The sequence below is a fragment of the Pristiophorus japonicus genome, chromosome 1 (assembly GCF_044704955.1).
Source record: "Pristiophorus japonicus isolate sPriJap1 chromosome 1, sPriJap1.hap1, whole genome shotgun sequence".
NCBI lineage: Eukaryota > Metazoa > Chordata > Chondrichthyes > Pristiophoridae > Pristiophorus > Pristiophorus japonicus.
The window spans coordinates 230776292-230800090 of NC_091977.1; the positions used below are offsets into that span (position 1 = coordinate 230776292).

Genomic DNA, 23799 nt, shown 5'->3' on the forward strand with positions numbered 1-23799 from the left:
GGGTCGCAAATAGGTCGAATGCCTTGGGTAGCGGGTACTGGTCCTGCAGCGAAAAACGGTTAATCATTACTTTATAGTCCCCGCAAATTCTAACTGTACCATCCTCCTTGAGTATCGGGACAATCAGACTGGCCCAGTCATTGAACTCCACCGGCACGATGATGCCTTCATGTTGCAGCCTGTCCAGCTCGATTTCCACTTTTTCACACATCATGTACGGTACCTAGCCTTGTGGTGGATGGGTCGCGTTCCAGGAATCAAATGGATCTGCACTTTCGCCCCTGAGAAACTTCCAATGCCTGCCTCAAATAACGAAGGGAATTTGCTTTGAACCTGGGTGCATGCGGTGTCGTCAACTGACAAGAGCGCTCGGATGTTGTCCCAGTTCCAGCGGATTTTCCCCAGTTAGCTTCTGCCAAACAACGTGGGGCCATCCCCTGGCACAATCCACAGCGGGAGTTCGTGTACTGCTCCATCATAGGAGACTTTGACTTCAGCACTGCCAATTACAGGGATTAGTTCCTTTGTTAAGTCCTTAGTTTGGTGTGAATGGGGCTGAGCTTGGGCCTGTGTGCGCCTGTCGAAGGCCGTTTTACTCATGGACTGACTTGCTCCATTGTCCAGCTCCATAGACACTGAAATACAGTTCAGTACAACTTTCAACATTGTTGGTGGGCATTTTGTCGTACACTTCTGCCTCCTCTGTATGAGTTTCCAATTCCGTCTGATCCACTGTGGACTGATCTTCTTCTGCAATGTGGTGGTTTGCAAGGTTTGCAGGGTTTGCAGCTCGCCTACACATTTGTTGGAGGTGTCCCATTGTTCTGCAGCCATTGCACGCATAGTGCTTAAAGCGGCATTGATGATCACCCCCGCAGCACCAACAGGGTATTAACTGCCTCACATTAATAGATGATGGCGGACTCTGGGTCAATTGAGGTTGGGCCACAGCAGCCGGCGTGTACATTCTGCCCTGTACATTTCTGCTCAAAACTGACGTTACTTTATGCACAGTACTGGCCGAAACCTCTTTGTTCTGCGAAATCTGCTTGGTGTTGTCGCTGGTGGACATAAATGTCTGGGCTTTCGTTATGGCTTTACTCAGATTCGGAGTTTCTACAGTCAACAAATTGTGAAGGATTGTCTCATGTCCGATGCCCAGTACAAAAAAGTCTGAGCATTTGTTCTAGGAATCCCTCAAACTCACAATATCCTGCAAGGCGCCTTAGTTCGGCGACATGGCTCGCCACTTCCTGGTCCTCCAATCGTTGACTCGTGTAGAACCGATATCTCGCCATCAAAACACTTTCCTTAAGATTTAGGTGCTCCCGGACCAGCGTACTCAGTTCTTCATAGGATTTCTCTGTTGGTTTAGCCGGGCGAGGAGATTCTTCATGAGGCCATAGGTTGTGGCCCCACAGAAAGTTAGGAGGATCGCCCTTCGTTTGGTCGGGTACTCGTCCCCTTCCAGCTCATTGGCTACAAAGTATTGGTCAAGTCTCTCCTCGAAGGCCTCCAAATCGTTCCCCTCTGAGAACTTCTCCAGGATGCCGACAGTTCTTTGCATTTTCGTGTGGTTCGTTACCTCGTCGCCAATTGTTATACTCATAATAAATGGTCAGACCGAGTACTGTGTATAATGAGCAAGTGTGACCTTAGCTCCTTTATTATAGTTCCAGAGTGCAGGTACCTCGTGGGTGGCCTGCTTATATACTGTACTCCCAAGGGATGCTGGGATCCCTTGGGATTCCAACAGGTAGGCCCTCTGATGGACAGGTGTGATGCAGGTTTACAAGGTTACAAGGGGTTAAATATATAACATGTCCGATCCCTGACCCCGGAAAGAGTCCGTTTCCTAACCCCATGAGAGGGTCTGACCCCGGACCCGGTTGTGGAGGGGGGGGGGGGGGGGTGAAGACAATCTCTGACCCCGGGGGAGGGCCTGATCTTTGATCCGGGGTGGGGGAATGATCCCTGATGTTGGAGAGGGGGGTGGAGGGCACAATCACTGAACCCATGGGAAGGCCCAATCTCCGACCCTGGGGGAGGGGGAGGGTAAACAATCCGTGTCCCCAGGAAGGATCTGATTCCTGACCCCGGGGGAGGGAACAATCTCTGACCCCGGAGGAGTGCCTGATCCCTGACCCTGGTTGGGGGGGGGGGGGGGGGGCGGGTGGGAGGGAACAATTCCTGACCCCGGGGGAATGTCCGATACCTGACCCCGGGGGAGCAGGGGGGGGGGGCGGGTGGTGAATACCTGACCCTGGAGGGTTGGGGATAATATATTAGCATGGATAGAGGATTGGCTAACTAACAGAAAACAGAGAGTCGGGATAAATGGTTCATTCTCTGGTTGGCAATCAGTAACTAGTGGGGTGCCGCAGGGATTAGTGCTGGTACCCCAACTATTTACAATCTATATTAACGACTTGAAAGAAGGGACTGAGTGTAACGTAGCCAAGTTTGCTGATGATACAAAGCTGGAAGGAAAAGCAATGTGTGAGGAGGACACAAAAGAATCTGCAAAAGGACATAGACAAGCTAAGTGAGTGAGCAAAAATTTGGCAGATGGAGTATAATGTTGGAAAGTGTGAGGTCATGCACTTTGGCACAAATAAATCAAAGAGCAAGTTATTATTTAAATGGAGAAAGATTGCAAAGTGCTGCAGTACAATGCAAACTGGGGGTACTTGAAACAGAAAAGGATAGTATGCAGGTGCAGCAAGTAATCAGGAAGGCCAACGGAATCTTTGCCTTTATTGCAAAGGGAATGCAGTATAAAAACAGGGAAGTCTTGCTACAGCAATACAGGGTATTGGTGAGGCCACACCTGGAATACTGCGTGAAGTTTTGGTTTCCATGTTTGCGAAAAGATATACTTGCTTTGGAGGCAGTTCAGAGAAGGTTCACTAGGTTGATTCCGGAGATGAGGGGGTTGACTTATGAGGAAAGGTTGAGTATATTGGGCCTCTACTCATTGGAATTCAGAAGAATGAGAGGTGATCGTATCAAAACGTAGAAGATTATGAGGGGGCTTGACAAGGTGGAAGCAGAGAGGATGTTTCCACTGATGGGGGAGACTAGAACTAGAGGGCATGATCTTAGAATAAGGGGCCACCCATTTAAAACTGAGATGAGGAGAAATTTCTTCTCTCAGAGGGTTGTAAATCTGTGGAATTCGCTGACTCAGAGGTGTGGAAGCTGGAATTCTTTGAGGATATAACGAGTGTGGTGGATAGAGGTGTACCGATGGATGTGGTGTATTTAGATTTCCAAAAGGCATTCGATAAGGTACCACACAAAAGGTTACTGCAGAAGATAAAGGTACGCGGAGTCAGAGGAAATGTATTAGCATGGATAGAGAATTAACTGGCTTACAGAAAGCAGAGAGTCGGGATAAATGGGTTCTTTTCGGGTTGGAAATTGGTGGTTAATAATGTGCCACAGGGATCGGTGCTGGGACCACAACTGTTTACAATATACATAGATGACCTGGAAGAGAGGACAGAGTGTAGTGTAACAAAATTTGCAGATGACACAAAGATTAGTGGGAAAGCAGGTTGTGTAGAAGACACAGAGAGGCTGCAAAGAGATTTGGATAGGTTAAGCGAATGGGCTAAGGTTTGGCAGGTGGAATACAATGTTGGAAAATGTGAGCTCATCCACCTTGGGAAAAAAAAATAGTAAAAGGGAATATTATTTGAATGGGGAGAAATTACAACATGCTGAGGTGCAGAGGGACCTGGGGGTCCTTGTGCATGAATCCCAAAAAGTTAGTTTGCAGGTGCAGCAGGTAATCAGGAAGGCGAATGGAATGTTGGCCTTCATTGCGAGAGGGATGGAGTACAAAAGCAGGGAGGTCCTGCTGCAACTGTATAGGGTATTGGTGAGGCCACACCTGGAGTACTGCGTGCAGTTTTGGTCACCTTACTTAAGGAAGGATATACTAGCTTTGGAGGGGGCACAGAGACGATTCACTAGGCTGATTCCGGAGATGAGGTGGTTGCCTTATGATGATAGATTGAGTAGACTGGGTCTTTACTCATTGAGTTCAGAAGGATGAGGGGTGATCTTATAGAAACATTTAAAATAATGAAAGGGATAGACAAGATAGAGGCAGAGAGGTTGTTTCCACTGGTCGGGGAGACTAGAACTAGGGGGCACAGCCTCAAAATACGGGGAAACCAATTTAAAACCGAGTTGAGAAGGAATTTCTTCTCCCAGAGGGTTGTGAATCTATGGAATTCTCTGCCCAAGGAAGCAGTTGAGGCTAGCTCATTGAATGTATTCAAATCACAGATAGATAGATTTTTAACCAATAAGGGAATTAAGGGTTACGGGGAGCGGGCGGGTAAGTGGAGCTGAGTCCACGGCCAGATCAGCCATGATCTTGTTGAATGGCGGAGCAGGCTCGAGGGGTTAGATGGCCTACTCCTGTTCCTAATTCTTATGTACTTATGTTCTTATGACATTGAATAAATTTCAGACAGAAATAGACAGCTTCTTAAACGATAAGGGGATAAGGGGTTATGGGAAGCGGGCAGGGCAGTGGAGCTGATTCCATGATCAGATCAGCCATGATCTTATTGAATGGCGGAGCAGGCTCGAGGGGCCGTATGGCCTACTCCTGCTCCTATTTCTTATGTAAGGCTGGTTCTTTTGGGAGCAAGGACAATAACAGGCATGTTTTCAAAGCTTTTCCATGTGATTTTTGTTTTAATTTACAAAGGAACTGTCTAATATACCCCAATATAACTAGAACATAGTTTTATATATTTTTTTAAAAGTGAATTTCAGTAATTTAAAATCTGATTACCCGCAGGTGGTGCACTGACACTCTGAATAAAATGTTTATTTTTTGTGATAAACCTCTTGTCAGCTTTTTAATCAAACTGCACCAAGTTACCACTTTTAAATATAACATGGATTTTTTTTTAAAGCAATTTAAAAAAATTGCGTATGGTGATATGGAAATGAGTTTGAATGGAAACTCGACCCCTCTCCCACCCCCCCGATTCCCATTTCTAGTGGTCTTGTTTTTAGGTTACATTTTCTAACCCTAGTTTATATCAGCTCTCATATCTTAGTGCTATCTTGTGGGTAGGTCCCAACTCCCCAAATCTTTGAGGTTTATCATTGCTTAAAGACCCAAGTAAGCTCTTAAGCATATAATAAGAACAAAGGAAACAGGAACACAAAGTAGGCCATTTGGTCCTCTGATCCTGCTCTGCCATTCAATAAGATCATGGCTGACGCTCTTGGTAACACACCAGGGCCTAGAAATTCCTTTTGGCTGTTTGAGTGCCCTAGCCCTGAACTCACATCTCTCTCCAGTTTCTCTCTGATCTCCCCTCTTGACCTCTCCACGCTTGTCCACTTCCAGCTCCCTTGACCCTATTCCCACTATACTGTGACCATCCAACTTCCTTTTCTATGTTAGCTGACATTGTAAATGGTTCTCTTTCCTCAGGTTCTTTTCCCCTCTGCTTCAAATCTGTCGTCATCACCCCTCTCCTCAAAAAACCAACCCTGGATCCCACTGTGCTTGCTAGCTACCGCCCCATCTCCAACCTCCCTTTTCTCTCCAAAGTTCTTGAACGTGTTGCCGCCCCCCAAATCCGTGCCCATCTTTCCCGGAACTCCCTTCTGAATCCCTTCAATCTGGTTTCTGCCACTGCTACAGTACGGAAACGACGCTCATCAAAGTCACAAATGACATGCTTTGTAACTGTGACAAAGATAAACTATCTCTCCTCGAACTTCTCGACCTGTCTGCAGCTTTTGACATGGTTGACCACTCCATCCTCCTCCAAAGCCTATCCATCATCGTCAAGCTGGGTGGGACTGCACTCACCTGCTTCCATTCTTATCTATCTAATCGTAGCCAGAGAATCACCTGCAATGGCTACGCTTCCCACTCCCACATCGTTACCTCTGGTGTTCCCCAAGGATCAATCCTTGGCCCCCTCTTATTTCTCATCTATATGCTGCCCCTTGGTGACATCATCTGAAAACATGGCGTTAGTTTACACACGTACACTGACAACACCCAGCTCTACCTCACCACCACTTCTCTCAACCCCTCCATGGTCTCTATATTGTCAGACTGCTTGTCCGACATCCTGTACTGGATGAGCAGAAATTTTCTCCAATTAAATATTGGGAAGGCTGAAGCCATTGTCTTTGGTCCCCGCCACAAATTTTGTTCCCTAGACACTGACTCCATCCCTCTCCTGAGCATCTGTCTGAGGCTGAACCAGACTGTTCGCAACCCAGGCGTCATATTTGACCCTGAAATGAGCTTCCGGCCACATATCCATCGAATAATTAAAACCGCCTATTTCCACTTCCGTCCCTGCCTCAGCTCATCTGCTCCTGAAACCCTCATCCATGCTTTTGTTACCTCTAGACTTGACTACTCCAACGCACTCCTGGTTGGCCTCCCACATTCTACCCTACGTAAACTTGAGGTCATCCAAAACTTGACTGCCCGTGTCCTCACTCACACCAAGTCCCGCTCACCCATCACCCCTGCGCTCACTGACCTACATTGGCTCCCAGTTAAGCAATGCCTCAATTTTAAAATTCTCATCCTTGTTTACAAATCCCTCCATGGCCTCGCCCCTCCCTATCTCTGTAATCTCCTTCAACCTCACAACCAACTAAGATGTCTGCACTCCTCAAATTCTGCCCTTTTGAGCATCCCTGATTATAACTGCTCAACCATTGGTGGCCGTGCCTTCAGCTGCCTAGGCTCCAAGCTCTGGAACTCCCTCCCTAAATCTCTCTGCCTGTGTCTCTCTTTCCTCTTTTAAGACGCTCCTCAACATATCCCACATTACAACAGTGACTACATTCCAAAAGTACTTCATTGGCTGTAAAGCGCATTGAGACGTCCGGTGGTTGTGTAAGGCACTATATAAATGCAAGTCTTTCTTTCTTTTAAAACCTGCCTCTTTGACCAAGCTTTTGCCGTAATTTCTTCTTACCTTGGTCAGTGTTAAATTTATTTGCTTTGCATTATAACACTCCTATGAAGCGCCTTGGGATGTTTTACTACATTAAAGGTGCTAAATAAATACAAGTTGTTGTTGTTATAATGCGATAAACACGGTAAATAGTTGTGTCCTCTGGTTGCATCTAAATATTCAGGGTGAATTGTTGGCGTCTGTCGTGTCTTCACAGGCAGCTCCTCCAACGGAAGTGTTCAGAATATAGATATGATTTAACATATTTTTTGTACAAAACAAAGCCAGAACATCTACTGTTGGAATTATGGTAAAACCGCATGAGTAGATCATAATTGGTTTGACCTGTATACTAGCAGATCTTATCATCTGATCACACAGGTCAAAAGAGAGAAGAGGAAAGTTAGGAAGCAGAGGGCTGCTGAGATAACAATGGAGAAAGATGAAACTTTAGACAATGGAACGCAGGAACAGGAGCAAGCCATTCAGCCCCTTGAGCCTGTTCTGCCATTTAAGTATACCATGTGTGATCTGTATCTTACTCCATTTAGCCACCTTGGTTCCATAACCTTTAATACTCTCACCATTAGATAATGGAACAGAATATTGACCAGGACCAGGATACAGCCTATGCTGATAGGCTGAGATGACGAAAGGTGGCAGAAGGATCGTGTGGAGCATAAACACTGGCATAGACCATTTTGTCAAAATGGTCTGTTTCTGTGCTGTAAAATTATATGTAATTCTATTTTCAGTCACTAAACTTCAAAAGTATGTCATTTTCTGTAAAGAGCTTTGGGTCGTCCAGAGGAGGTGAAAGGCTCTATATGTGCAAATACTTTATTTCTGGCTTAAGAATGCCAGGACCACAAGAGGTAAACAGATATTGCTATGGCTGGTAAGTACATTGAAGAATGCCCCTTCTGCACACATACAGCAAATGTATCTCCACTTCACCACGCTAGTCTCTCAGCTTCTACCAAAACCCAATTCCATCCCCATCTGCCGGTACCACCTAACTGTACACAGACTACCTATATGTGCCCAGGAGTCCTGTATACTTACCATGACTCAGTGATAACATGACAACATTCAAAGATCTTGAAAGGAAAACATTCCAAATGTGAAATATCCAGATTCTCAGACTCGAGTTTCTGATGTCTGTCCAATTAAATGGATTTCAGCATATTGAGGTGTCACACTTCATGTAATTTTTTAAAATTTGACTCAAGTATTGGAACTTGCTGCTGAAAAATCTAACTGCAACACAGACAATACTTATGACCCTATTGACTGAGGTTAAAATAGCTATATTGCTAAACATTTCAGCAAATCTCTTATGAAGCCCGATTTGGAATAAAACACATGATCTGCAGTCACTGGCCGATGTTGGGTAGATTAAGACAAAGAATTACATTGAATTACCACAGACTTTAAAGCACAGAAACAGGCCATTTGGCCCAACCTTAGAGTCGGAACGGGTCACCATCCCGAAGTTTTCAAGAGCGCATTCTGCACTACGCGTTTAACTCAATTACATCAACTGAAAGAGTCATGCAGGTATCTTGGCCAATTAAATGGAGTGGATCTGATGATGTCACCGATGACTTGCTTTCAGCTCAGATATTTAAAGGAGCCTTGCAAACATCCCAGTTGATGATTTTTGGAGGAAGCACAAGGGTGGTTGGGAGAGGCGGTTACTGGTGTATGACACAAATTTGTGAGGGTGCAAGCAAACTTGGGGTCACAGCGACAGAGGGCTCCACCCAGGTTCTCCAATGCCTCCCTGGATGTCCTGGTCCAGGAAGTCAGAGCACACAAGGAGGTCCTATTTTCTGGCAATGGCAGGAAAGAGCAGCCAGAGAAACCAAGAGGGTATGGCTGGAGATCGTCCAAGAAGTGAGCAACAGAGGTGTTGTCAGCCGCTCCTGGTTTCAATGCCGGAAGAGATTTAATGATCTCATGAGGTCAGGAAAAGTGAGTACAATGCCACATTCATCTACATCCTGATGTGCCTCTCACCCCAACCCCATCACTCTGACTTCCCAAGCTGACTCCTGTACGTCACTCCTCACACCAACCTACCTTGCAGGTACACCCATCCCTCACTGTCCATGCACCTACTCACATCCCTATCTGACTTTCCACTACTGACACTCACCCTCATCCTAATGCAATCCTACAAAGTAACACCACAGAAGGAGGCCATTTGGCAATATCATGCCACTCTCTCATAATCACCCTCTACAGGAGTAGCTGTGGTATATTCTCTACGACATCACAAACACACAGACTTCAAGATGGCTCTAAACACAGGAACTTGTCAGGTTATTATTTAAATGGAGAAAGATTGCAAAGTGCCGCAGTACAGCGGCACCTGGGGGTACTAGTGCATGAAATACAAAAGGATAGTCTGCAGGTACAGCAAGTGATCAGGAAGGCCAATGGTATCTTGGCCTTTATTGCAAAGGGGATGGAGTATAAAAGCAGTGAAGTCTTGCTACAGCTATATAAGGTATTAGTGAGGCCACGCCTGGAATACTGCAGTTTTGGTTTTCCTGCAGAAGAAACACTCTACCTTCACATATGGACAAATTTGAGCAATGTGTTGTCCCAGACACCAATAGCATGACTTTAATGTATTGTTACCTTGGCCAGTTGCTGAAGCCTCGGGCCCAACTGCCTTTAACTTTTAACCTGCAGGTGATTCACCTCGATTGTCTGATGACTGGAAATGGTACGAAATTCTCAGGAATAATGGTCGGCCATATCCATTGACATAGCTGTCTGACAAGTTAAATCAAAATTCAAGATTGGAGTTGTCAACAACTTTCTTCTGATCGCTTCATTTTTCATCCCACAAACAAAGCGGTCACACAATGTTCGGTCCTGAAAGTTTACGAAATGACAGTGAATAGATAGCTTCTTTAAGGCTGCAATGTACTCACTGATACCTTTGTCAATGAATTGATCTCGGGTTCCAAAAAGATAACTTTTAGCAATTTCCAGGTGCTCAGGACTGTAATGCTGGAATCTCCGTAAGTGATGTGTCCTTTGGATTGACGGGAACAAGCACATTTTTCAGTGTTTCATACACCTCGGGGCCTATTTCAGTCAGGAAAATAGCCCATTTTCTTTCTATCACCACTCGATTACGGATTTCATCATCGGGGATTTCGATGATACAATTTATGGCGAAAAACATTTCCATCCGCTCCACACACGCTCCGAAAGTCTCACAGTCGCATTGAAATGCACCCAAGCACCCTATTATTCCCATAGGCGCGGCCATCTGGACTCTGGCAGTTCAGCCAAGTGTTCTTGTAATTTACTTTGGATTGTTAGCTGTTCTGCAAACATCATCAACATAGGCAGCCTCTCAAAATCGAGGAAGACTTGCTTCCACTCTAAAAGTAAGTTCTCAGGTGACTGTACAGTCCAATGCGGGAATTACAGTCTGTCACAGGTGGGCCAAACAGTGGTTGAAGGAAAGGGTGGGTGGTGAGCCGGGTTTGCCGCACGCTCCTTCCATTGTCTGCTCTTGGTTTCTGTATGCTCTGTGCGCCCTCCCGGATGCTCTTGCTCCACTTTGGGCGGTCTTGGGCCAGGGATTCCCAGGTGCTGGTGGGAATGTTACACTTTATCAAGGAGGCTATGCGGATGACTCTTACATCTGCGTACACTCAGACCGAACTCTAAGCCATCATCAACACCTTCACCGAGGCATACGAAAACATGATCCTTACACTAAACATCCGTAAGATAAAGGTCCTTCACCAACCTGACCCCGATACACAGCACTACCCCCCGGTCATCAAAATCCATGGCGTGGCCTTGGACAACGTTGATCATTTTTCATACCTCGGGAGCCTACTATCAGCAAGGGCAGACATCGAAGGCGAGGTCCAACACCACCTTCAGTGTGCCAGTGCAGCCTTCGGTCGCCTGAGGAAGAGAGTGTTTGAAGACCAAGACCTCAAATCTTGCACCAAGCTTATGGTCTACAGGGCATTAGCGATATCTGCCCTCCTATATGACTCAGAGACATGTTCTGCAACTCAAAGGACCTCTCTAGTCTCTCTGTTGTTTGGCTGGAATATTCCACCAACAGAAATTTCAGCTAGGATATCCGATTATCCTATCCTTCATCACCAATGTGGTATATTCTCCACGACAACACAAACACACAGACTTCAAGATGGTTCTTAACATAGGAACTTGTCAAGTGACCTGTCTTTTTTATTATTGTAAACAGCAATGGCTGCATTACCACAGTAGTCCACTAGGTGGATCTATATATTACAGTGGCCCATCCATCCCTTACACTCATTCAATCACTCTCACTCAAAGTTCTCTTCTTTCCCTCCTTGCAGGAGAAAAGAGCACAGAACAGGAGAGAAAGAGAGAGAACTGGAGATGGCCCTCCAATATATACAAATTTGACACCCACCTGTAATGGGAAAGGCTCTGGAAGTAAGTGAAGTGACAGAGCTGCTGGTGTTGGGAGACGGAGAGAGGGGGACCCCCCAGTAATTAAATCTCATACACAGCATACAACATTCATTCGTGGTGATTGATGTCAGAAGCCAGTGAAATATCATCATGTGCATAAATGGCAACATTAACCACTCATCATTAGAGGTCTAATTCATGTCTTTACTCTCACACAGGACAATCAAGTGCCTCCCCCCCCCAGCCCACTGTCCAGTCGGAGGAGGAAGACCACACCTCAGAAGTAGCTCCACCCTCTGAGGGTGCCCCGTCACCAGGCCCATGCGCATCCAGCACCAGCGCACATACGCACGTTGGTGGGTCCAGCGAGACATCGAGTAGTGTTGTCACACATCACAAGTGAGCAAGAGCAGATGGTGGAGACAGGGCAGCAGTAGAGACTCCTTGCTGGATGCAGATGCTGAACCTCGGGGACTATCGACAAAGAGGCTGATCTTGGAGGAGCAGCAACAATTCGCAAGGTTCTGGCAGCTTTTCCAGCCATGATGTGCACGATTGTACAGAGAATGGAGGAGTCCATCTCCAACATGAGCAGCACCATAATCACAGGCGAGGTGACGATGTGCTGCTCCATGGAAAGGATGGCCACCTGCATGGAGCAGCTAATGTGCCAGTTGAATGAGAACATGCTCACTGCGAAAAACAGATTGCAGATTCACATTGACCTCACCTCTACGAGGAATACCAATATAGACTTGGGCGTTCATCACCCCACTGATGTGCAGCCAGGTATTGTCCAGCTCCTTGGTCTGAATCTGAGGTCTAACATAAGACAGCATAAGTGACACTCATGCTGATCTGATAGATGCCAGGTAAAGTGGCAATCATTGGCACAAATCTCCAATGTAGTGAGAATGACTTGCAGTGTGGTGTGCACCTGCAAACTCCTGAAAGCATAATCTCTGCACAGTATGGTGTCAGCAGGAGCCTTTTCCTTAAACAAGGAAACAGGTGTAAGGTGTGAGTATGTATGTGCTTTTTCCAGCTGTCACTTAATGAAGTAGCACAATGACCACCGAGCCTCCCCTTCACAGGTGAGCTTCCCGAGTTCCATGAATCCCGTGTGCAACCAGTTAAAATTGCAACCTCTAATCGAGCAGTTAACTACCACAATAAGGTCGTCCATCTCTTCCAACCGGGTCCATGGCACGCTTCGAAATACGTCCCAATTCAACGTGGAAGTCAAGGGATGATGGTTGGTTCCCGATGCGCTGTCAATTTCAGCACTTCGAACTGCCGAGATGCTTCCAAACCCGCACTCTGCAATATAAAAATTCTGGCCATCTTTTCTACATCTACCCTATCAAACCCCTTCAGAATTTTACAGACCTCTATCAGGTCACCCCGCAGCCTTTGCTTTTCTCAGGAAAGGACCCCAGCCTGTTCAGTTTTTCCTGATAGTTGTACACTCTTGGTTCTGGTATCATCCCCTTCACCAAAGCCTCTATATCCTTTTTATAATATGGAGACCAGAACTGTGCACAAGTGCGGTCTAACCAAGGCTCTGTACAAGTTTATCAAAGCTTCTTTGCTCTTCAATCTAACCCTCTAGAAATGAACCCTAGTGCTTTGTTTGCTTTTTTTGTAATGACCGTATTAACCTCCGTCGCTACTTTTAGTGATTTGTGTCATTGGACAAAATTCAATTCGTACAGCAATTATACAACTTACCTGAGCTTCATCGACATCCACTTTAAAGAAGATCACTATGTTAGTATAGTCTTCTGAAAGTTTCTGGGGGAGAAGAGAACAGTAAATTTAATCCTTGTCTAGGCAATATTATCTTTCCCTGAAAACATTCATTTAAATGAGAAGAGATTAACAGTTATTTTTCAAATGAACTGAATTTGAAAACATTTAGGAGGTTCAAATCCCTCTGGGAGTTCATTGCAGAATTCCCGTGTGCTCGACATTAACGTTTGAACAACTGAACTGAGCCCTGATTTTAACAGCAGATGGATTTCCTGCTCAGGCCGAAGTTAAAGTTACAGTCGGGTCTCAATGATGTCATCAGGCCGCAACATGCCTATGTAAAGAAGGACCCCGTTGGCTCTGGGTGCGTGTCCTTGCTGCCTGTTCAGGAGAGCAGGTTAAAATTGCAGATGTTGCGATCATAGTGGCTTTTGGACAGATAAGAGCCAGGGCGATTTTAACTGCCCACCTGCTGAGCGAGTAGGGTTAAAATCGCCTGACAAAGAGAGATTTGACACAAGCATGTTAATTAGTACACTATCTGATGAAATTGAATCCTTTTGGTTTTGATCATTGTTGCCTGACAGTACAGATTAACAAAACCAGATATCTCATGAGGAGAGAAACCCTTTGGTGCCAAATACTCTTGCAATATATTCTCTGTCTGAGGAATTCACAGTGGCAAAATTTATCAATCACTTCGGTTGGAATTTCCTGTACGTGGGCGGGTCGGGTGTGGCCGGTCGCCGTGACGGGTCCCAACCCCATTCTTCATTCCATCCCGTTCCCGAGATTGACTTTCTGTTAATGGTGCAGGTCTGATGACATCATCAATGACACTATTCAGCTGGGATATTTAAAGGAGCCATGGCCTCATTGCATTTGAAGGTTCATCCAGGATTGTGCAGGCACTGCACTGCAATATTGGAGTGTTGCAAAGAGTGGCAAATATGACTGTATAGAGACAGAGGGCTGCACCCAGGTTCTCAGATGACTCCGTCCATAAGCATGTGGAGGGTGCAAGAGCATGCACAGAGGTCCCTCTTCACTTCGGATAGGCGGAAGGGACCTGCCCAGCAGATCAAAGGAGCCTGGCTCCAAATAGCCAAGGCGGTCAACAGCAGGGATGTGGTGAGGAGGACCTGGGTGCGGTGCTGCAAATGTTTCAATGATCTCATTAGATCAGGAAATGTGAGAGCAAAGCCACACTCAACTTCATCCTGCTGTGCCTCTCATCACATCCCCATCATTCTGCCTTCCCAACATTACACCTGCACATCCTTACTCACACCATGTTGGATATGCAGACTACTCTCTGTGTAGTCATTGTGTGGTTGCATAAGATGGAGACTTGTTTATCTGATGTTCTATCAATAAGGTTTACACTGTGTACATACATGCTGGCACCACTAGAGGGTGCAACTGGTGGAGACCGGGCATTTCCTGCCCTGATGGCAGGGCCCAGTATAAAATGCTGCACATCATGCTTGTGGTGCACTTGAGTTTGGAATAAAGGACCAAGGTCACTACAGTTTGTGTACAACACATTGCCTCGTGGAGTCATTCATAAGTACATCACAGACATAACAACTGGCGACAAGAATACGGACTTTCGCGATTATGACTACCTTTGGCACACTACAAGACTTCGCAGAGGGTGATGATTGGGATGCCTTCACAGAAAGGCTCAAGCTATATTTCATGGCAAACGACCTGGCAGGGGAGACGGATGCATAGGTGGAGAAGGCTATACTGCTAATCAGTTGTGGGCCCGAGGTCTACTGCCTCATCAGGGACTTGCTGGCATCATGAAGGCCAAGGATAAGACATACAATGAGCTGACTGAACTAATTCGTGACCAACTAAAACCAAAAAAAAGAGAGCATCCTCACAGTCAGGCTAAGATTCTACACTCACCGCAGACCTGAGGGCCAGGAGATTGCAAAATATGCTGCCGACCTCAGGAGACTTGCGGCACCGTGTGATTTTGGCACGCACCTCAACGAAGTATTGCGAGACATCTTCGTTATAGAAATTGGCCACGATGGCCTCCTTCACAAGCTATTATCTGCCGACACCACAGTCAACCTGCAGAAGGCCATCAGCATCAGCCAGGCGTTCATGACGTCGACCTGCAGCACCAAACAAATTATTCATCTGTGGACTCAAACCCGGCAAGTACTGTACACAGAATGGTGCTTTTCATAGGCAAGACTGTAGAACGTGGCTCTGCCCAGGACAGAGAGAACAGACCGCAGGGTTCCAGAACTCAGAGTCCGCTGAGGGGTGCTAATCGAGTAGCACCATGCTGGCGTTGTGGAGGAAACCATAGGGCTCACCAGTGTCAGTTTGCTAAGTATGTATGCAAAGCCTGTAACACGAAGGGCCACCTCCAGCGTATGTGTAAAAGAAATACGACTCACCGTCTACCAGAGTAGTTGGTAGATGACTTTAAATTCATGGGGAGTATGATGATTTGATCAGAGAGGCAGCTCAGCCCCAAGAAGAAGTGTATGGAGTATATACCTGCAGCAACGATTGTCCTCCAGTGAAGATGGAAGTCGAGATAAACGGTGTTCCAGTCTTCATGGAAGTGGACACAGAAGCGAGCCAGTGATGAGCCAGGATGCCTTTGAGAGGCTATGGAACGAAAAACGACCCGAGCTGGTTCCAGTACAGGAAAAGTTGTGCACCTACACCAAGGAGCTGATCCCAGTCCTTGGTAGTGCAGATGTAAGTATAATCCATAATGGCATGGTGCACATTACCTCTGTGGATTGTTGCAGGTGATGGTCCAACGCTACTCGGAAGAAGGTGAATGGGGAAGAGCCAGTGGAAGTGGGAAGACCTCTTCATTCCAGCAATCGATGTCCTCCATGCTCAGAGGCAGAGCAAAACCTCACCTTCGTTTGGGCCAGGCACCAGAGAAAAGACCAGCGCAGCATCTGAGGCACAGACCGTCCATCACGATTGCGTGGCAATGAACAACCTAAAGGTTCCTTCCCGGCTCCAGGGGCAGGACTCCTGGGGAGGAAGATCGAATTCACAGGCACTCTTCCAGTTTTTGTGGCAGAATCGCGGGAGAGAAGGATCGAGGCAGTCAACCTCGAGGACAGAGGCAAGATGGCGTCCATGCTGCACTGAGGGGCAGCATGGCTGAAAAAAAGATGGGTGCGGCAATATCACGAGACGCAACGCTGAGGGACCAACACGTGGTGTCTAACAAAAGATTTGACTGGGGTAAAGCCAGCAGGGTTCTCTTAAAGAAGACCTACAACCAACTGAACTTAAAAAGACATTGTATGCATGGCAATCAATGTAATGAACCGATTAAGATTGTGAACAAAATGTTGTTGTGAATTGTCGGTACTATTCTTAATGTAAAGAACAAAATGTTGTTGCAAGATGTCGGGAATAGAGTGTCCCCAAAAGTAGCAAGCGAGCGACCTCAGGAGGGTGAAGGCACTGAGTCTGATACCCTGCCCCAGGTCTATCCCACGCTGCAGGTGCCCGATGGCACTATTCGCCACGGACCCGGAAACGAAAATGGCGCCAATACGCGCAGTAGGCCACCGATGCCCACCACCCGGGTGGAGACGGCGCAGTTCCCAGACCCAGTCGCTACCTCGGCCATGTCCAGGAGCGAAAGGTCAGAACCAACGAGTTCCCAAAAGGGGACCTGGAACAGCCAGGTTCCCAACACCGTTAGAGAGCAGGCAGAAGACTCTGCAGCCCTCAAAGGAGGACAGGGAGGCCACACACATCTGTGGCTCTGCCCACCAATGGCAAAGGCCCCGAGTCCTGGCTAGGTGAGTGAACCTAGCCCACCCCGCTAGCAGGGGGCACAGCGCCGCCATCAGACGACTAGGACCCCGTACGGTTGCTCTGGAATTAGCGTCCTTGCTGCTAACCATGACTGAACCATGAATGCAATCTACCCAATCCTGGCGCACGACCATAAACTGTAATGAATGTAAGTCACTGAACCAAGGTGTCATGATACAAACTATAAAAAAAATGTTTTCTTCCTTTCTTTGTACTTGCACTGCATCTGATCCTGTATGTTAATGTAACGGGCCAACTGCATGATGTCGCTGTCGGGGGATGGAAAATGGATGTATGTAGCCATGGACACACATGGATCACACCCAGAACCCACTGGAACCTCCACTGCATCATCAAATCATCCAATCTGGTAACCACCACCCAATGTTGTGGCAAAAGGACTTGGGGGTTAACAGGGAGAGAGCCAAGCCAAAGCACAACCAAGGTGCAAGGGCTATTGGCACTTTAGTCTGGGGAGAGCTAAGCCAGAGCACATAGTGCAAAGGTAATTGGCACAAAGGGCTTGGGGGAGAGTGATGCAGACTATGGATGTATTCTCTGTGTAGTCACTGTGTGGTTGCTTAAGATGGAGACTTGTTTACCTGATGTACCGTCAATAAGGTTTACACTGTGTATACATACTGGCACCACTAGAGGGTGCAACTGGTGGAAACCGAGGGTTTCCTGCCCTGGTGGCAGGGCCCAGTATAAAAGGCTGCTCACCATGCTTGTGGTGCATTCTGGAGTTTGGAATAAAGGGCCAAGGTCACTACAATTTGAATACAACACATTGCCTCATGGAGTCATTCATAAGTAAATCACAGACATAACAACATTCCCATCATTCTGCCTTCCCAATGTTACACCTGCACATCCTTACTCACACCAACATACCTTGCACGCCCACCCTCTATCTACATTATCACATCCCCATCTGACTAACCACCCCTCACACTCACCCTCATCATAGTTCAATCATAGCAACTAACAACACACAAGGAGGCCATTTGGCATTGCCACCCCACTCCATCATAGTCACCCTCAAAAGATGTAACCCATCCATTCCTTACACTCAGTCCATCACTCTCATTCAAACATCCCTTCTTTCCCTCCTTGCAGGAAAAGAGAGCTCACATTAAGAGGGAGAGGGAGAGAACTGGAGGTGGCCCTCCATCATTGGCCACCTTAACTGCAGCAGAGGTGGTCGCCCTGGAAGTCTCAGGGGTTGCAGAGCAACTGGAGGTAAGACAGAGTGGGAGACATCTCAGCATTCTGGTGACAGAATTACATCTCATACAGCCACATAGAGTAATCACTTAAATGGGGACTGATGTCAGCAGCCAGTGAATGTTCATCATGTGCCCAATGGTATCTGTACCCATTCTTCATATGACATATCTAACTCATCTCTTTACCCCCCCACAGGTTCATCAAGAGCCCCTCCCCACCCAATGTCCAGGAGGAATAGATAGATGACTCTTCAGAGAAGTCTGCAGCCTCTGAGAGTGCCAGACATAAGCACACCCAGCACCAGCACAGATACACACACCTCGGTGAGTGCCACACGAGATAGAGTAGTGTTGTCACCTGGTGTCTCACAACTCACAAGTAAGCAAGAGCAGGTGGTGGAGGCAGGGACAGCAGTGGCGACTCCTCGCTGGAGGGTGCAGTACGCTCCCAGCTCTGCTCAGATGAGCCTCAGGGGCCATCCAGAAAGAGGGCGATTCTCGAGGTACAGGAACAAGTGCAGGAGGCTCTGACAGGTTTTATGATTGCGATGTCTGCAAATATGGAGAGAATGGAGCAATCTATCTCCAACATGAGCACCACCATGTCACTGGGGATGGCGACTGTAGGCTCTTCCATGGTAAGGATGGCCACCTGCATGGAGCAGCAAATGTGCCACCCACAGGAGCACCTGATCTCTATGCAGAATAGATGGCTATCTGAAGCATATAGGAGGGTGGGTATCACTACTGCTTTGTAGACCGTGAGCTTGGTGCCGGCTTTGAGGTCCTGGTCTTCAAACACTCTTCCTCAGGTGACTGAAGGCTGCACTGACACACTGAAGGCGGTGTTGGACTTCATCATCGACGTCTGCCCTTGTTGACAGTAGGCTCCCAAGGTATAGAAAATGGTCCACGTTGTCCAAGGCCTTGCCATGGATTTTGATAATCAGGGGGCAGTGCCGTGTGGCGGGGTCAGGTTGGTAGAGGACCTTTGTCTTATGGATATTTCGTGTAAGGCCCATACTCCTGTATGCTTCAGTGAAGGTATTGACGATGGTTTGGAGTTCGACCTCCGAGTGTGCACAAATACAAGCATTGTCTGCGTACTGTAATTCAATGACAGAGAATGGGACGACCTTGGATCCGGCCTGGAGGCGATGGAGGTTGAGCAATTTCCTGTTTGTTCTGTAGATTAGCTCCACTGTAAGAAACTGTGAATTGGAAGAAATAACTTGAGACCAAGATGTCTCTTCAGACTGGTGTTAGAATTGAAGGATTCATTCCATGGTACAATAGCTAAAGTGACTTGAACAGCGTGAACATAAATAACTCATAACAGGCAGCTCCAAACATCTGAAGGCCAAAAGTGGCATATCTGACTCCAACCTTTGGAGGATGTGAAGAGGAGGGTTTCACCCAAGAGTTGAGATAAAGAACCCGACATATCATAGGTTAAATGGTCCTGTCCATATCCTACACCAGGTCCATAGATTGGGGCGGAGAAAAACCTATCGAATCGGTGATTGCACCTACTTTTTGGTTGGGGGGCAATTTTGGCCACCTCCTCTCTAGGAAGGATGCCAGTGTAGACTTGGGTCCTTATGGCCCACTGCTATGCAGCAAGGTGCCCTCCAACTCCTGGCTAGCAGGGGAGTCCAGGTGGTTCATGAGAGGGATGATGGTGAGAGGAGACATGAAAGTAGGGGCTCCTCCCAAAGCTCTCTAAATTCTCCCCCATTGCCTCCCCCTCAGTCAGAGCCCTAGGTGCTGCCTCGGATGGTGGTGGCTGGTTCTGCCCCTGCACAGTCGCAGGAGGTGCAGTCTTTGGCAGAGCCTTCACAGGCTCCAAAACCCAGAGCATGTCTGCCAAAAGTATATATGCTGTTGCATCGGAGAAGTGAGCAGGCTGCCTCTACCTCTGCTGAAGTCACAGGGTTTGCACCTCGTCGAAGAAAGCATAAGAGAAAGATGACACACAAGTAGATTCACAAGGGTAGCCACTTGGTTGTTTTAATAAATGTTTCTGTAAAGTTTCCATTACTGTGATGTCATAGATAAAACTATTCCGGTCATGGGCAAATTTGTGTGCAACTTTGGAAGTGACATAGTGAGTTGAAATGAATGGTGAGACATAACGGTACCTCCAGCAATGGTGGTCAGTGTGAAAGGAATGGCTTGGTCATTGTAGGGATGCTTTATGGTGTTGCTGTGAGGTGGTGCGAACCTAGTGTAGCATGTGACAGACATATGGGTGTAGGTAAGTAAATCTGGTCATGCTGAGGCCATCCCTGGCCTCCCGGGCAGCAATGTGCTCAAGTGCTGGTGGGATCTGGGCTGCAGGTTCCTCTTGCTCCTCCTCCTCTTTGTCTTCCAGCAGATGCTCCTCCTACTCCTCATCTGAAGAGGCAGTGCACTCAGTGCCTTGCTCCTCATGCAACGCTAATCCTTGTTGCTGCGCGATGTTGTGCAGGGCACAGCAGACAACGACAATTCTGGAGACCCTGGCTGGTGCGTACTGAAAGGCTCCTCCAGATCTGTCAAGGCATCTGAAGCGCATTTTCAGCATGCCTAATCTGCTCTATGAGACATCGTGGAAATGCAGCTTTCATTATATCTCTCCTCGGCCTCAGTACTTGGCCTCCTCAAGGAGGTCCTGAGCCATGTCTTCGGTGGATAGTCCTTTGGCGCGGTTGGGGGTAGCAACAGCTGCGAAGCGGGAGTACTAAATTGAGCTAAATCTCGTGCTCCACTTCCTTTCGGGGGCGGGTCTGGGGCACTAACCGACACAAATTTTCCAGCACTCCGCGGAGCGGTGCATGCCATTGGCGAGATCACAGGGCCCTTCCCCTCCATTAAAGAGGAGGGCCAAGCTGCCGACTCTGCAGGAGGGAAAGGGGCCATCGCTAGAACACCAGAGAGTGACGTGCCATGGCAGCAGCCCGGCTCACAAGTGGAGAAGGCCGCGACTGGTAAGTCGGTCATTTAAAAAATTTGCATCGCTGCACTGCCCCCTTCATTATTGCCCCGCACCTCCCCTTTAATTTTTGCCCCGCACCTCCCCTTTAATTTTTGCCCCGTGAGCGCGAAGCTGTCGCGGGCATCGCCTGTGGCAGCCTCCTGTGGCGTTACCGATTTTCCGCTCCCCTGTCATCGCCGGCGCAGCGGCCCAGGGCACTACCAGCAGAAGCGGGACACTACCAGTTAGTGCCGCAGTTGACAAACACTCTTGGGTGATGATGGGGTGCTCTGATGGCCACATGTGTGCAGTCGATGACGCCCTGCACCCGTGGGAAGCCAACCAGAGCAGAAAATGCCAGCACCCGCTCAGTAACACTGCTTCATCGGTGGCATATAATTGGCTGACTTGTCAAACAAAGCATCGGTGACCTGTGTGATGAATCTGTGGGTGGTCGGCTGCGAGATGCCGCAAATGTTAACTGATTTATCTCTTACATAAGAAATAGGAGCAGGAGTAGTCCATTCAGCTCTCAAACCTGCTCCCTCATTCAATAAGATCGTGGTTGATCTTCTGCCTCAACTCCACTTTCCTGCACTATCCCTATATCCCTTAATATTCAAAAATCTAGCGATCTCTGTCTTGAATCTTCTCAACGACTGAGCCTCCACAGTCCTCTGGGGCAGAGAATTCCAAAGATTCACTACCCTCTGAGTGAAGAAATTTCTCCTCATCTCAGTCATAAATGGCCAGCCCCTTATTCTGAGACTGTGAACCTCCGTTCTAGACTCCCCAGTCAGGGGAAACATCCTCCCTACATCTACCCTGTCAAGCCCTGTAAGAATTTTGTATGTTTCAATGAGATCACCTCTCATTCTTCTAAACTCTAGAGAATATAGGCCTAATCTACTCAATCTCTCCTCATAGGACAATCCCCCCATCCCAGGAATAAGTCTGGTGAACCTTTGTTGCACTCCCTCTTTGGCAAGTATATCCTTCCTTAGGTAAGGAGACCAAAACTGTACACAATACTCCAGGTGTGGTCTCACCTGGGCCCTATATAATTGCAGTAAGATGTCTTTACTCTTATACTCAAATCTTCTTGTAATAAAGACCAACATACATTTGCTTTCCTAATTGCTTGTTATACATGCATGTTAACTTTCAGTGATTTGTGTACAAGGACACCCAGGTCCCTCTGAACACCAACGTATCTCAATCTCTCACCAGTTAAAAAATACTCTGCTTTTCTATTTTAACTACCAAAGTGGATAACTTCACATTTCTCCACATTATATTCCATTTGCCATGTTCTTGCCCACTACTTAGACTGTCTATATCCCCTTGAAGCCTCTTTGTATCCTCCTCACAACTTACATTCCCACCTAGCTTTGTATCATCAACAAACTTGGATATATTATGGGGACGAAATTGCCCTCCGACTGCAAAGTAAGCTCACTCACCGATTCCTTAGGTCTGTTTCCATCTCAATCCATTAGACATAGATTGAACCGATATTCACCGCTGGTGTTTATTTCTGGTTAGGGCGGTGTTGAGGGGCACAAATGCTGTTGGAGTGGGGCAGCCGTCGCTCTGGGTCATCAGCGGCGCGACACCGACGTGTCACGCTGATGCGTCACAACATCCCTCCCCTTCAGTTAAAGGGGAGGTCCACTGCGAATTCTGCATGGGGTTTAGTTAGGCCCAGGGAGGTTTTCGGCCAGCTGACAATTAAAATGAGATGCCGATCGTGGCAGCTTGCCCTCCCCTTTAAGGGCAGATGTGGCGCCCAGCCACAGGCAGCTTCCCGCAAGGGAAAGCTGTTAACGACACTGACCGGCGGCCACTCCGCTCCCGCGGGACAATTTCACTCGCTGGGCGGAAAGTGGGTCGGCGCCATTTGGAACAGGTTTGGCACGTGCCCGACGGGGCAGCAACGTGGGTGGCACCTGAAACTCATTCTCGCTGCTGCTGGTCCGGTGGCGATATAGATGGGCTCGGCCCATCCGTCTGCCCCCGGTCAGTAAGGCCTCTGGGGGGCAATTTTGGCCCCCACATTTGGTCCCCTCTTTCAAATCATTGATATAGATTGTGAATAGCTGAGGCCCAAGCTCTGATCCTTGCAGTACCCCATTGGTTACAATGTGCCAACCCAAAAATTTTCCGTTTATTCCTTCTCTCTATTTTCTGTCTGTTAACCAATCCTCAATCCATACCCCCAATCCCATGAGCCCTAATTTTGTTCCCCCTTTTTTGTGGCATCTTATCAAATGCCTTCTGAATATCCATATATACCTCATCCACTGGTTCCCCCTTATCTAGTCTGCTAGTTTATAACCACAAAAAAATGATTTGTCAAACATGATTTCCATTTTATAACTCCGTGTTAAGTCTGCCCAGTCCTATTATTATTTTCTAATTGCCCTGTTACTACATCCTTAATAATAGATTCTAGCATTTTCAGTGCTACAGGTACAACGTCTGAACTCCAGAATCCTCGCGTCTAATTCCGTTCTGGCTTTTGGATTTTTACGGATTTCCGACAAGAAAATCAATAATCTGAAATCCAGAATCCTCGACTGAATCCGTGCCGGGTTTTGCGTGGCGAGGTCCGAAA

At 47.4% G+C, this 23799-nt stretch overlaps 1 protein-coding gene across 2 annotated transcripts in view; it reads right to left on the reverse strand.

The window, feature by feature from the left end:
* Positions 1–23799, reverse strand: part of LOC139268972 (thioredoxin-like) — a 60772-nt gene that overhangs the window by 11221 nt on the left and 25752 nt on the right. Inside the window, exon 3 of one of the 2 annotated variants that reach the window (XM_070887877.1) lies at positions 13152–13214. The exons of the other annotated variant lie outside the window; for it this stretch is intronic. Within the exon in view, the coding sequence (XP_070743978.1) occupies positions 13152–13214 (63 nt within the window). The remainder of the gene's footprint in view (positions 1–13151; positions 13215–23799) is intronic. 2 annotated transcript variants of the gene reach the window in all.